The 15912-nt window shown below is 50.3% G+C and overlaps 1 protein-coding gene across 5 annotated transcripts in view; it reads left to right on the plus strand.

Annotated features, from left to right (window-relative positions):
- The window catches only part of tdrd9 (tudor domain containing 9), a 254200-nt gene that overhangs the window by 205361 nt on the left and 32927 nt on the right, over positions 1–15912 (plus strand). For all 5 annotated transcript variants that reach the window (XM_038777784.1, XM_038777793.1, XM_038777802.1 and 2 more), the window contains 2 exons: positions 8225–8341; positions 8764–8871. In XM_038777784.1, the coding sequence (XP_038633712.1) occupies positions 8225–8341; positions 8764–8871 (225 nt within the window). The remainder of the gene's footprint in view (positions 1–8224; positions 8342–8763; positions 8872–15912) is intronic.

Here is a 15912-nt window from a genome sequence, read left to right on the forward strand (position 1 = left end):
AATGAAAACAAATGGGGCGAGGTGGGGCTGATCATCTGAAGTTATTGAATTTGATGTTCAGGCCGGAAGGCTGTAGCGTGCCTAACCGGAAGATGAGAAGTTGTTCCTCCAGTTTGCGTTGCGCTTCACTGGAACATTGCAGCAGGCCAAGAACAGGCGTGGGAGCAGGGTTTTTTGTTAAAATGGCAAGCAACAGGAAGGTCAGGATCCTGAATGCGCACAGACTGAAGATGCTCAGCAAAGCGATCACCCAGTCTGCGTTTGGTCTCTCCGATATAGAGGAGACCACATTGGGAGCAGCGAATGCAATAGACCAGATTGAAAGAGGTGCAAGTGAAACGCTGCTTAACCTGGAATGAGTGTTTTGGGTCTGGAATGTTAAGCATGGAAGAGGTAAAGGGGCAAGTGTTACACCTGCGATTGCATAGGAAGGTGCCATGGGTGATGGGAGAGGTACTGGGTATGGTGGATTAGTGGACTAGATTGTCACGGAGGGAACGGTCTCTGCTGAATGCTGACAGAGGGAGTGAAGGGAAGATGTGTTTTGTGGTGGCATTACGCTGGAGTTGGCGAAAATGGCGGAGGATTATGCTTTGCATACGGAGGCTGGTGGGATGAAATGTGAAAACGAGGGGGACTCTATCCTTGTTCTGGGAGGGAGTGTAGGTGGCGAGGGTAGTGGCACGGGAGATGGACCGCACGCTGTGGAGGGCCCTGTCCACAACTGTAGGTGGGAAATCACGGTCGAGGAAGAAGGAACACATTTTCAAAGCACCATTTTGGAAAGTGGCATCGTCGGAAAAAATGCGATGGAGGCAAAGGAGTTGAGAGAAAGGGATGGAGTCCTTACAGGGTGTAGGGTGTGAAGAGCTGTAGTCCAGATTGCTGTGGGAGTCAGTGGGCTTGTAGTGGATATTAGTAGATAGTTTATTGCCGGAAATGGAGACAGAAAGATCAAGGAAAGGAAGGAATTTACCACTACTCCTGGCTTTGTCATTCAGTCAAAATTTTTTGCTTGCTGATTGAGCCCCTTGTGTTCCATGAGCTCCAACTTTGCTGACGAGACTGTTATGTGACACTTACCTTAGCGTCATTTTACCTAAGTCCATGTACTTAGTCTTTTTTTAAAAACATTTTATGAAGGCATTTATGATTTTATAACAATAAACAATACAAATACAAATGTACACATTGTTCAGTTTTGAATCTGCTGACAATTTCTCTGAGAAAGTCGATAAACGGCTGCCACCTCCGGACGAACACTAACGTTTTTTTCCTCTCATGGGCAAACTTAATTTTCTCAAGTCTGAGAAACCCAGCCATGTCACTCACCCAAACCCCTGATTTTGGGGGCTTCGCAGCCTCTCTCGTCCCCTGGACTTGCAGATCTTCCGACACTCCAATAATCGCCGCCTCTGGACTCGGCACCACCTTGTTTTTGGTTCCATGGACACGACATCCGCAAATCCCTGCCAATATCCCCTAAGCTTCGGGCATGCCCAAAACATATGGACATGGTTTGCTGGTGTTGCACGTTTTACTGTGGTTGTAAAACGCGTTTATTGGAGTGTATTAACACGCCTCCGTATTCGACGTGTGCTTAACACTACTCGGCTCTGTTCTATGTATTTATTCAGCTCTGGAGTCGCCAGGTGCCGTATAGACACCGTCACAAGTATTCCAAGGTCAAGTTCAAAGTAATAAAGACGATACACCGATTAGTAAGGTTCAAACGATCAATATTTATTATACAGTTATAATAAATACTCATGCACACACTAAGAGACCAAGCTATAACTAAACTTAAGTGATCAGAATACTTATCTAACAGGAACAGGCAAGGTCAGAGAACGAGGCCTTCGTCCTGGTCTTGTACTGCAGCCTTCAGCAAGCGTTCTGGTACTGGGGGTCTAGTGGGCTTGGATCGCGTAGCGAGCGTTGAACTTACGGTTTCGGCGGCTGGTGCTCAACGGCTGGAGTCAGGATGCAAGATGTCTATCAGGACCGGAGCACGGGTTTAACAGACCGGGCTATGTGGGGAATTTGCCTTTATACCCCTCTCTAATGTCCTTGCCCCCTTCTAGGCGGGCTCTACCTTTCGGTACCGATTGGAGCGTTTCCAAACGGTTACCTTCGAAATCCTCCAATGCGAGGGCCTTCCTCGGTGTTGGGGGGGTGGTTTCGATATTCGTTACTTTGGTGCCATCCTGTCTGCGCAACCAATCAAGTGTTACATTGAGATGGAAATGTTGCCATTGTTCGTGCCTGGATCTGGGCTGCCTCATCAGAATGCTAAGCGCTTTGCCATTAACACCTTTGGCTTGGAGATCTTGCACCTGGCCAGAAACTGGTTTGCTGCTTGCAAAATGCTAATTAGTTGAGAGCAGACTGTCTGCTCTCACTAAACAGGCTTTTCCTTCTGTCTTCCATTTTACTTTGGCTCAGTGTCCATTTTGCGTGGCCAGCATGGCTACACTGGCCCTCCCGCACACCTCACACACTCGTCCTGTATCCCAAAAAATTTGCTTATCCGGGCCACCGTCATGTGTCCAGTGAACCACCTTGAATTGTATCAAGCTGAGCCTGGCACATGAAGACGCTCAGAGCATCTTCCCACAGACCTGCCTCTACCTCCCCTCCAAGCTCATCTTCCCATTTACTCTTTAGCCCACCTTCTGAGTTTCCTCCCACTCCATGAGTTTTTTATTGATATCTGAACCCTTCCCCTCCCCCACCCCCGTTTTAGAAGCTACCTTGTCCTGTATCCCCTGTGGCGGTAGAAACGGAAAGGTTGCAACCTGCCTTCACACTAAATCCCTTATCTGCAGATATCGAAACCCATTCCCTCCTGGCAATTTAAACTCCTCCTCCAAATCCTCTAAACATGGAAAGCTCCTGTCAATAATTAGATCCCTCAGCCTCTCAATCCTTGCTCTCTGCCACCTCCAAACCCCCCCCCCCCCCCCCCCCCCCCCCCCCCCCCCATCCATCCATCCATCCTCCCCGGGACAAACTGGTGATTAACACCAATTGGAACCCACATCGACGCTCCCTCCACTCCCATATGCTTCCGCCACTGCCCCCAGACTCTCGGGGCCGCCTCTGCCACCAGGCTTGTAGAGTACCGGGCTGGCGAATGGCAGAGGAGGCGTTACCAATGTCCCCAAACTTGTGCCCTTATGTGATGCCCCCCCAACTACCCACTTCCTGATCATGGCTATATTTGCCACCCAATAGTAATTACTAAAGTTCAGGAGCACCAGCCCACCCCCCCGTCACGGCTTCGCTCCAGCAGCACTTTCTTTACTTGCGGGGTTTTACCCGCCCAGACAGAACCAGAGATCACCCTATTCACGCTTAAAAATGGCCTTTGGTCAGAAACTAGGGAGGCACTGGAAAACAAACAGAAACCTCAGGAAGACCGTCATTTTTACGGTTTGTACCCTCCCCGTCAGTGACAACGGGAGCATGTCCCACCTCCGAAAGTCCTCCTTCATTTGTTCAAATAGCTGGGTCAAATTTAATTTATGTAACTGCTCCCATCCCCGTGTCTGAATTCCCAAATAACAGAAAATCCTTCCCACCACTTTAAACGGCAACTCCCGCAGAGAGATTGATCTGTATGACCCACATTGCTCTGGGACCTTCGCCTGCTTTAGGATCAATGATATGGAGACCTGCGACATTGTTGGGGGAAGGGCACCTCGCTCCCTAGCGTCATTAAATGCCCTCACCAGCAGCGAGCCCAGCAGCCCAGAGAACTTCTTTTAGAATTCCACAGGGTAGCCGTGCGGTCCCGACTGCATGGCCTCCAATCCCTCTACTACTTCTACAATCCCGATCGGGGCTCCCAATCCCTCCACTAACCCTTCCTCATCCCCTCCATCCCAGCTGGGGGTTCTGACACATAGAGCCCACTATAAAACTCCTTAAACACCCCATTCACTCCTGCTGGGTCCTAGACCGTTTCCCCCCCTCTGTCCTTCACTCTTCCTATCTCCCTGGCCGCCTTCCTTTTCCTTAGCTGGTGTGCTAGCATCCTACTGGCCTTCTCATCGTACTCATATACCGCCCCCTCACCTTCCTCAAGAACTGCCTCAATCCCTCCACCTTAGCTGGGAGCTCCGACTCATATAGCCGACTGTAAAACTCCTTGGACACCCCATTCACCCCGCTGGGTCAAAGACCGCGATCGCCCCTCTGTCCTTCACTCTTCCTGGCCTTTTCACCATACTTGTATACTGTCCCGCTCGCCTTCCTCAACTGCCCCACCGCCTTCCCTGTTGATATCAGACCAAACTCCATCTGCAGCTTCTGCCGCTCCTTCAATAACCCCACCTCCGGGGCTTCAGAATACCTTCTATCCACCTGGAGTATTTCCCTCACCAGCCTATCCATCTCTCCTGCTCCACCTTCTCCCTATGAGCCCATATCGAAATTAGCTCCCCCAATCACTGTCTTCAGTGCTTCACATACCGTTGCTGCCGAAACTCCCCCCCCCCCCCCCCCCCCACCGTATCATTTATCTCCAAATAATTCTGGATGGCCTTCCTCACCCACCTGCACACCCCCTCATCCGCTAACAGTGCTACATCCAATCTCCACTGCGGGCGCTGACCCCTCTCCTTGCTCACCCATGGATCCACCCAGTGAGGGGCATGATCCGACACAACAATTGCCGAATACTCGGTATCCACCACCCCCACCAGTAAAGCCCTGTTTAAAATGAAAAAATCAATCCGGGAGCACACTTTGTGCACGTGGGGAAAAAAAAAAACTCCTTTGCTCTTGGCTATTTGAACCTCCACAGGTCTACGCACCCCGCCCCCACATCTGTTCCATAAATCCCTTCAGTTCTTTCGCCACGGCTGGCACCCTCCCTGTCCTTGAGTTCGACCGATCCAACCTCGAATTAATGACCGTATTGAAGTTCCCCCCCATGATCAGCTTATTAGCTTTATGCGAGTCCAGGTCTGGGATCTTCCCTCACACCTGCTTCATAAACTCTGCGTCATCCCACTTTGGTGCGTAGATATTCATTAATACCACCAGCATCCCCTCCAGCTTCCCACTCACCATCATATACGTACCGCCCAAATCCGCCACTATATTCCCTACCTCAAATGCCACCCGTTTATTGATCGGGATCGCAACCCCCCTCTAGTTTTAGAGTCTTGCCCCGAGTGAAATACCTGCCCGACCCACCCTTCCTTAGTCTAGTCTGATCCACTGCCCTCAGGTGTGTCTCTTGTAGCATTGCCACGTCTGTCTTCAACCTCCTCAAATGCACGAACATGTGAGCCCTCTTGACTGGCCTATTCAGCCCTCTCACTCACCATGTGATCAGCTTTGTCAGGGGGACCCCCTCCCAATGCCGATCAACCATTACCCTTCTTATGCCAGCCTCCAGCTCGTGTCCCGCGTCTCCTCGGGTCTGCCCTCGGGCCTGCCCTCGGGCTGCCACTGTCCTTGACCTCCAATTAGTCTCCCAACGCCAGTCTCTCCCCTGTCAGCAGAACAATTCTGCACCCCCCCTCCCCCCACACTAAGAAAACAACAATCCCAACCCCCATATCAAACCATTCACCTGCTTGCCCCCCACGGCCCTTCCGTGAGTTTGTCCACCCAGCTAGCCTGGTAGCCCCCGGCCATGCATCCTATCCCCCTCCCCTGCTCAAAAATACAGATGCAAAATATCACAATCCCCAACAAACGCAAAGAAAATACCACCCACCATCCCCACACAATAACAAGGTTAACCCGCACACAAAACTGAGCAACTGCCCAAAACATTTGGTACAAACACACTAAATACACAGCTCAAAAAGAAAATACATTTAGCAGCACAGAATCACTTGCCCCCAAGTTCAATGTCCTCAATCACCTGCTAGTCTCCTGTCCTTGATAAAGTTCATTGCCTCATCCGGCGATCCAAATGAAGTTCTTGGCCCTCGTAAGTGACCCATAGACGAGCTGGGTACAACATGCCGAGCTTCACCCACTTCTTGAAGAGGGCCTATTTAACCTTGTTAAAGCTCACTCTTCTTTTGGCCAGTTCCGCACCCAAGTCCTAGTAAATGTGCAGCTCGTTGTCTTCCCATTTGCAGCTCCACGTCTGCCTGGCCCACTTCAAGATCTGTTCCTTATCCAGGATCCGGTGCATGCGCACCACCATCGCCCTCGGTGGTTCATTCACACGCGGCTTCCTCCAAGTGCTCTATGCGTCCTGTCGACTTCCAGGGGTTGAGCAAACACACTTTCACCAAGCAGCTTGTCAAACACGTGCCATGTATGCCCCTGCATCCGATCCTTTGATGCCCTCCGGGAGGCCAATGATCCTCAAATTCTGCCTGCGCGATTTGTTCTCCAAACCTTCCACCTTCTCCTGCAGCCTTTCCTGATGGTCCCACATCAGATCCATCTCCATTGCCATCGCAGTTAGCTGGTCCTTTAGCTCAACCACCTTCTCTTCCACCTTCTAGATTGCCAGTCCCTTGGCTTCCAACCTTTTCTCCACCCGACCAAGCCCCGTCTTAATCGGGTCCAGGTACTCATGTCTTTGCATGGCAAAACTCTCCTGGAGGAATTTCGCCAGCTGGTCTGTTGACCACTGGGTCGGCAATCCGAGCTCCTGAACCTCCGCCATGTTTTCCTGTGCTGCAGGCTCCGCACTCTTCTTTGCCCATCAATCACCCCTTTTCAGACCACTTCTGGTCCACGACTCCATAAACTGGTGGCGGGTTACTCTTCTCTGCCTCACCAGTCTTCAAATTTACCAGTCAAATCTCCATAAATCGGGGGAAAAGGCCCCAAAAGTCCACCACGAGCGGGAGCTACCAAATAAGTGACCTTTCGCTCCATGGCCGCCACTAGAAGTCGTCCTTGTACTTACTCAACCCTCTTTGTTACTTCATCAGAAACTCAAACAATTTCCCATATAAGATGTTCGATAAACTGGCTTTCTTTAATCCACATTTGTGCAAATGATTGTGTTAATTTTGTTGCAGGTTATCATTTCTGAAAGTTTCCCCACCACTGAGTGTGATTGTTACTGGCCTGTAGTTGGACTTATCCTTGTTCCTGTTTTTCAACAAGGGTGTAAACATATGAAGAATGTGGGGAGGCAGTGGCATAGTGGTATTGTTGCTTGGCTAGTGATCCAGAAACCCAGGAAAATTATCTGGGGATCAGGGTTCAAATCCCACCATGGCAGATGGTGAAACTTCAATTCAATAAAAAATCTGTAATTAAAAGTATAATTTTTGGGGCCTCACGGTAGCATGGTGGTTAGCATCAATGCTTCACAGCTCCAGGGTCCCAGGTTCGATTTACGGCTGGGTCACTGTCTGTGTGGAGTCTGCACGTCCTCCCTGTGTGTGCGTGGGTTTCCTCCGGGTGCTCCGGTTTCCTCCCACAGTCCAAAGATGTGCGGGTTAGGTGGATTGGCCATGCTAAATTGCCCGTAGTGTAAGGTTAATGGGGGATTGTTGGGTTACGGGTATACGGGTTACGTGGGTTTAAGTAGGGTGATCATTGCTCGGCACAACATCGAGGGCCGAAGGGCCTGTTCTGTGCTGTATTCTATATGCAATTTTTCAATCCTCTGGCACGATTCCTTTTTCTGAAGAACATTAGAAGATTATGGTCACTATCTCTGCAATTTCCACTCTCTTCTCTCAGTAACTTCAAATGCATTTGATGTAGTAATGGCCTGTTTTTGAAGAGGAGATGAATTCAGGTACAGTCAAAATACATCCCCACAATGGGGAAAGGTCAGACAACAAAGCCAGAATTTGCTGGATGATGAGAGGTAGTGAGATTAAATAGATATGACTGATGTCGGGTGGATATTACAATTCAGAATCGCACGGAATGGAAAAGCTTCAAAATGGAAGTGAAAAAAGAAATGAGAGAAAACAGAGCATGTGAAGAGATTGGCAACTAACATAAAAGGGAATCTAGAAATCCTCTTTAGAAATACAAATACTAAAGTGTGGTAAACAATCCTTTCAAAGTGTAGTGGAGGCAAATCCTGTGCCATCATTCATGAGGTAATCACATAGTTTGGGAATTGGGTGGGGTCTGTGGTGAGGGGTGATGTGGGTTTCAAAGGAAAAAATAAATTTCTGGCTAAATGCCCCCCCCCCCCCCCCCCCCCCCCCCCCCCCGGTACCTTATGCAACATGTAATCCTGGAACATTAAGTTTTGACTGGTTCATTTTAGGTTGCACAGTTGTATGAGGAGCTGAAGGAACGTGTCCAATGTTTCAACATGTATATTGATCGCCTGCATGGATGCACAGATGAAGAGTATGTACACAAGCAGAGATTCATTCTTCAGGTACTGTTTTATTTTGACAATGCTTCAATGTTAATATTTTTTTCAGTTTAATACATTACCCAAGTCTTGACCACAGTTTACATCGCAACATGTACAGCCTGATATGTTGTGACGTCTATTATACAACATGCATATCCCCTGGCGGTTTTCGCTTTTGTGCATCACTGGTCTTGTAAACAATAGGCAGAGAACTCTGCCTCTTGAGTCCAAATGCAAAGTTCCTGTGTAGACTAGGTTCTGGCACAACAGGAGTAGAGAATGGTCAAGTAACTTCAATCACTTTATGTTCTAATGCATTTATGTGGTCTTTTGGTATGCAATATTTCTATATATGCTTCCCCAAGTGAACTGTGCATGATTTAAAAGGATAGAATGAATTGCATTTTGTACTGTCTTTATATTGCAAAGTTATTTTCCAACAGGTTGTTCTTGCTGGAGCTTTTTACCCCAATTATTTTACATTTGGTCCAGTCTCTCAAGAAATTGCTGCGAAAGAGCTGGCTAGAAAAGATTATAGAACTACAGTAGTGGTAAGTTGATTTTGAAAAAAATGCTTGTACTTCATTTTATAATAACTCTGGTATATTTTCTGGAGAGTCCTGATAAAGTTGTATTAGCAAACTTTTAAATATAAATTCTGTAGTTTGTTCTAAATATCTATGTGGAGGATACTCGAGTATCCATATGGTGGAGGTAAGAATTAACAAGTGGAAGAAGACACTGGTGGGAGTAATCTATAGGCTTCCTTAAAGTAGCTTTACAGTAGAATGGAGAACAAATCATGAGATAATGAGGGCATGTAAAAAAGGCAGTACATTAATCATGGGTGACTTTAATCTTCACGTTGATTAGGAAAATCAAATTGGCAGAGGTAGCATGAGGAAGAATTATGTTGTGGATCTAACCAGGAATCAGGATAGTTTGGATCTGGTAACGTGTAATGAGGTGGGTTAAATAAACAATCGGAGTAAAAGATCCCCTTGGAAGCAGTGACCAGAACATGGGAGAATTTAGCATTTAATTTGAGTGTGGGAAACTTGGGTTATAAACAACTGCACTAAACTTAAATAAGGGGAATTACAAAGGTATGTGGGTAGTGTTGGCTGAAGTGGACTGGACAAGGAGTTAGTAGAAAAGACCGTTGATCAGCAATGGTAGACGGTTATGAAAATAGTTCATGACTCACAGCAAAAAATATATCTCCCAGTGAGGAAGGAGGATTCTAGGAGATAAAACGACCATTGTTAACCAAAGAAGTTAAGGGTAGTATTAAACTGGAATAAAAAACATAGTATGGCAAATATTTGTGGTAAACCAGAGGAGAGGGAAAGTTTTAAAATCCAACAAGTGTTGAAGATTATCATATCAGATCAGTCATGATTTCATTGAATGGCAGAGCAGACCCCATGGACCGAATGGTGCACTTCTGCTCCTATGTCTTATGGTCTTATCTATTCAATTTTTAAAATACACCTTTTCTACCATTTATTTTATTTGTAATGCCTAACCTCATAGATTCAAGAAATATCCTGAACTGTTTGCAGTAGAATGCAAAATGTCTATGTGCACTCACTTGATTGCAAAACTCATTTTGAAATAACTAAAAATCATTACTTCCACTAGAAGTTAAAATTTTAAATAACTTTATGCTCAACTATAAACATTGGATTTGAGGTTGCAGGGCCTAAAATCATAATTATCGATTTTGTTCTAATTGTGGTGTGTTGTCATGAAACAATGCAATTCCACTTTTTAAATTTCAGAATGATTTGCGCAGTATTGTGAAAGCACTTGACTATTGGCAAGAATGTTTTATGGACCAGTAATTCTGATAATATAGTTGTATCCTTTGTACTAATGAATTTGAACAGCCATTTTTCTGTTTCTTATCATAATTATATACATATATTGTGTGTTGCAAGAAAGGTAGACAACTATAACCCAGGTGGGTTTATCGGAACTGGCATATTTCACAATGGTGCATTTCTTTTCTCTGTGATCACCACAATAGAAGTGGGATTAAAAGACCCTAGTTAACAACTATTTACTTTCTCTATTTAGAAATTGAAATTGTATTAAAAGAGAAAGACCGGGTTGGAAGGGATGGTGATTTTTATGAATGGTTGCAAATGCGTGCTATGCTAGTAAGACCTGCATATTTGAAAATCTAGTTTCAACAACTTTGATTCTGATTTCTTTTTTTTTGTAAATATAATTTTTATTGGAATTTTTTACAGAAAATATATAACATAACGACAAACAATGAAATGCAACAAAATAACCCATAATAACCGTACCACCCCCAGACTGTATCGACGCATGTATCACATCCCCCCCACCCCAATGAACAACAAAAGAACTTCAAAATAAATTTAAATTAAATGAACAAACATAGTCATCGTCCGCCTCCCCCCCCCCCCCCCCACCTTTCTCTCTCCCCCCCCCCCCCCCCCCCCTCCCCCCCAGGTTGCTGCTGCTACTGTCCCCGTACCCTATCGTTGAGCCAGAAAGTCGAGAAAAGGTTGCCACCGCCTAAAGAACCCTTGTACCGACCCTCTCAGGGCGAATTTGACCTTCCCTAGCTTAATGAAATCCGCCATGTCATTGATCCAGGTCTCCACGCTTGGGGGCCTCACATCCTTCCATTGTAGCAAGTTCCTTCGCCGGGCTACTAGGGATGCAAAGGCCAGCACACCGGCCTCTTTCGCCTCCTGCACTCCCGGCTCCACCCCAACCCCAAAAATCGCGAGTCCCCATCCTGGCTTGACCCTGGATCCCACCACCCTCGACACTGTCCTCGCCACCCCCTTCCAGAACTCCTCCAGCGCCGGGCATGCCCAGAACATATGGGCATGGTTCGCTGGACTCCCCGAGCACCTGACACACCTGTCTTCACCCCCAAAGAACCTACTCATCCTTGTCCCAGTCATGTGGGCCCGGTGCAGCACCTTGAATTGGATGAGGCTAAGCCGCGCACACGAGGAGGAAGAATTAACCCTCTCCAGGGCATCAGCCCATGTCCCGTCATCGATCTGTTCCCCCAGTTCCCCCTCCCACTTAGCTATCAGCTCCTCTACTGACGCCTCCTCCGCCTCCTGCATAACCTTGTAGATATCAGATATCTTCCCCTCTCCGACCCAGACCCCCGAAAGCACTCTGTCGCTCACCCCCCTCGCGGGAAGCGAAGGGAATCCCTCCACCTGCCGCCTAGCAAATGCCTTTACCTGCAAATACCTGAACATGTTCCCCGGGGGGAGCCCAAATTTCTCCTCCAACTCCCCCAGGCTCGCAAACCTCCCATCAATAAACAGGTCCCTCAGCTGTCTGATGCCCGCTCTGTACCAACCCTGAAATCCCCCATCAATGTTCCCGGGGACGAACCTATGGTTCCCCCTTATCGGAGCCTCCATCGAGCCCCCCACTTCTCCCCTATGTCGCCTCAACTGCCCCCAAATCTTGAGGGTAGCCGCCACCACCGGACTCGTGGTATACCTCGTAGGAGGGAGCGGCCACGGCGCCGTTACCAGGGCCCCCAGGCTTGTATCTCCACAGGACGCCCTCTCCATCCGTTTCCATGCTGCCCCCTCCCCCTCCATTACCCACTTGCGCACCATCGACACATTGGCCGCCCAATAATACCCCGAGAGATTGGGTAACGCCAGCCCCCCCCATCTCTACCCCGCTCCAAGAAGACCCTCTTCACCCTCGGGGTCCCATGCGCCCAAACAAAGCTCATGATGCTGCTCGTAACCCTTCTAAAAAAGGCCCGAGGGATAAAGATGGGCAAACACTGAAAAAGGAACAAGAACTTCGGGAGAACCGTCATTTTGACGGACTGCACTCTACCCGCCAACGATAGCGGCACCATGTCCCACCTTTTAAATTCCTCTTCCATCTGCTCCACCAGCCTGGTAAAATTAAGCTTATGGACAGTCCCCCAACTCTTGGCCACCTGCACCCCCAGGTATCTGAAACTCTTCACTGCCCTCTTAAATGGGAGTCTCCCAATTCCCTCCTCCTGATCACCCGGGTGTACTACAAATACCTCACTCTTGCCTAAATTTAACTTATAGCCCGAGAAGCCCCCAAATTCCGCTAACAGCTCCATCACCCCCGGCATTCCCCCTTCTGGATCCGCCACATACAACAGCAGGTCGTCCGCATACAGCGATACACGATGTTCCTTCCCACCCCGCACCAGACCCCTCCATCTCCCTGACTCCCTCAACGCCATAGCCAAAGGTTCAATCGCCAGTGCAAAGAGCAAGGGGGACAGGGGGCACCCCTGCCTGGTCCCACGGTAGAGCCTAAAGTACTCCGATCTCCTTCCATTTGTAACTACGCTTGCCATCGGAGCCGCGTAGAGCAGCCTCACCCATTTGATGAATCCCTCCCCGAATCCGAACCGCTCCAGCACCTCCCACAGGTACCCCAACTCAACTCTATCAAACGCTTTCTCTGCATCCAGCGCCACCACTATCTCCGCCTCCCCCTCCACTGCCGGCATCATAATAACATTTAGCAGTCTCCGCACATTCGTGTTGAGCTGCCGTCCCTTGACAAATCCTGTCTGATCCTCATGTATCACCCCTGGCACACAGTCCTCTATCCTGGTGGCCAGGATCTTCGCCAGCAACTTAGCGTCAACATTGAGGAGCGAGATAGGCCTGTATGATCCACACTGCAAGGGGTCCTTATCCCGCTTTAGGATCAGAGAGATCAGTGCCCGCGACATCGTCGGGGGCAAAGCCCCTCCCTCCCATGCCTCATTGAAAGCTCGCACCAACAGGGGGCCCACCAGATCCGCATACTTTTTATAAAATTCCACCGGGAACCTGTCCGGCCCCGGCGCCTTACCTGACTGCATTTGTCCAATCCCCCTGACTAGCTCCTCCAACTCTATCGGCGCCCCAAGCTCCTCTACCAGCTCCTCTTGAACCCTTGGGAACCATAGCCTGTTCATGAAGCTCTCCATCCCCCCTCTCCCCATCGGAGGTTCTGACCGGTACAGTTCCTCGTAGAAGTCCCTAAAGACCCCATTTACTTCTGTCCCCTTCTGCACTACATTCCCACCCCTATCCGTCACTCCACCAATTTCCCTAGCCGCATCTCGCCTGCGAAGCTGATGCGCCAACATCCTGCTCGCCTTCTCCCCATACTCGTATACCGTGCCCTGCGACCTCCTCCACTGTGTCTCCGCCTTTCTGGTGGTCAACAAGTCAAATTTGGCCTGCAAACTGCGCCGTTCCCCCAGCAACCCCTCCTCCGGTGCCTCCGCGTATCTCCTGTCCACATCCAGGAGCTCTCCCACCAGTCTCTCCCTCTCCTTCCTCTCCCTCCTTTCCCTATGGGCCCGGATGGAGATCAGCTCTCCCCGGATCACTGCTTTCAGAGCCTCCCAGACCATCCCCACCCGGACCTCCCCCGTATCATTGGTATCAAGATACCCCTCAATACTTCCCGGACCCTCCTACACACCTCCTCATCAGCCAGCAGCCCCACATCCAGGCGCCAGAGCGGGCGCTGGTCCCGCGCCTCCCCCATCTCCAGATCAACCCAGTGCGGAGCATGGTCTGAGATCGCTATGGCCGAATACTCTGCATCCTGCACCTTCGGGATCAATCCCCTGCTCAGGATGAAAAAATCTATTCGGGAATAGACCCTATGGACATGGGAGAAAAAGGAATACTCCCGCGCTCTCGGCCTCCCAAACCTCCAGGGATCCACCCCTCCCATCTAGTCCATAAACCCCCTCAGCACTCTGGCCGCCGCCGGTCTCCTACCCGTCCTTGAACTGGACCGGTCCAGTGGGGGATCCAGCACTGTGTTGAAGTCTCCCCCCATGATCAGGCCCCCTGCCTCCAGGTCCGGAATGCGGCCCAACAAGCGCCTCATGAAGCCGGCATCATCCCAATACATTAACCAGCACCACCTTCTCTCCCTGCAGCCTACCCTTCACCATAATATATCTGCCCTCCTTGTCCGACACCACCTCAGCCGCCTCGAACGCCACCCTCTTCCCCACCAGGATCGCCACCCCCCGGTTCTTCGCGTCCAATCCTGAGTGAAAAACCTGCCCCACCCACCCCTTCCTCAGACGAACCTGGTCCGCCACCTTCAAGTGGGTCTCCTGGAGCATTCAGGCCTTCAGCCCCTTCAGATGAGAAAATACCCTGGTTCTCTTAACCGGCCCATTCAGCCCCCTCACGTTCCAGGTAATCAGCCGAATCAGAGAGCAACCTGCCCCTCTTCCCCCGCCGGCTAGCCATAGCTTATCGACTGCTCGCCCCAGGCCAGCTCGCCCCGCCTGACCCGTTCCCCATGGCGATAACACCTCTCCTCTACCCCCCCGGCCCACGCCAGCTCCTTCCTGGCCATTCCAGCAGCAACCCGGTATCCCCCCCCACCCCCCCAGGCTAGGACCCCACCTAGCTGCGACGCACCCTCCATGGTACTTCCGTGAGTCAGCTGACTTCTGCTGACCCGGCAGCTCCTGCCAAAACCCATCTCCTCCCGGCATGGGGTCATCCCCCTCTTGCCACACCTCCTTGGCACCGCTTCAGCGCGGGAAAGAAAACCAGTAGAGGCCACGCCCCCACCTCCAGCTCCGCCCTCCCTGCCCCGCAGCACGGACAACCAGAGGAAAGCCCGCGCTTTCACACTGCCACACCCCACCCTTCCGACGCAGCTCCTCAAAATCCAGTTTCACCCCAACCCCCGGCCCCGTACAGAAGAGAACATATAAAGCCCATACCCAACAGACAAACCCACCCGGAAACAGAGCAAAAAGAAAAGCAGCATAAAAAAACACGTGTCAATATTGAAGAACAGCAACAGCGAAAACAGCAACGGCATAGTGTGTCCCCAAATCCTAGTTCGAGTCCCGTTTCTCCGCCTGTACAAAGGCCCATGCCTCCTCCGGGGACTCGAAGTAGTGGTGCCGGTCCTTATATGTCACCCACAGACGCGCAGGCTGCAGCATTCCAAATCTGACCTGCTTGGCATGCAGCACCGCCTTCGTCCGGTTGAACCCGGCCCTCCGCTTTGCCACCTCCGCACTCCAGTCCTGGTAGATTCGTACTACCGAATTCTCCCACTTGCTGCTCCTCTCTTTCTTGGCCCAGCGCAGCACACACTCCCGGTCACTAAATCGATGGAACCGCACCAGCACCGCCCGCTGGGGTTAATTTGCCTTAGGCCTCCTGGCCAGCACTCTGTGAGCTCCCTCAAGCTCCAGGGGCAAATGGAAGGACCCCGCTCCCATCAATGAGCTCAACATCATGGTCAGGTACCACGGGAGATCCGACCCCTCCAGCCCCTCCGCCAGGCCCAGGATCCTCAAATTCTTTCGCCTCGTGCGAACGTCCAGCTCCTCCAAGCGGTCTTGCCACTTTTTGTGAAGTGCCTCGTGCAACTCCACTTTCCCCACGAGGACCACGGCCTCCTCCTCCCGCTCAGCGGCCTGCTGCTGCAACTCCCGGATAGACACCTCCTGGGCCGCCTGAGCTCCAAGCAGCTTGTTGGTAGTCGCATTCAGTGAGTCCAGCAACTCAGCCTTCAGCTCCACAAAA

This window comes from Scyliorhinus canicula, chromosome 2, assembly GCF_902713615.1.
Source record: "Scyliorhinus canicula chromosome 2, sScyCan1.1, whole genome shotgun sequence".
In the NCBI taxonomy this organism is placed as follows: Eukaryota; Metazoa; Chordata; class Chondrichthyes; order Carcharhiniformes; family Scyliorhinidae; genus Scyliorhinus; species Scyliorhinus canicula.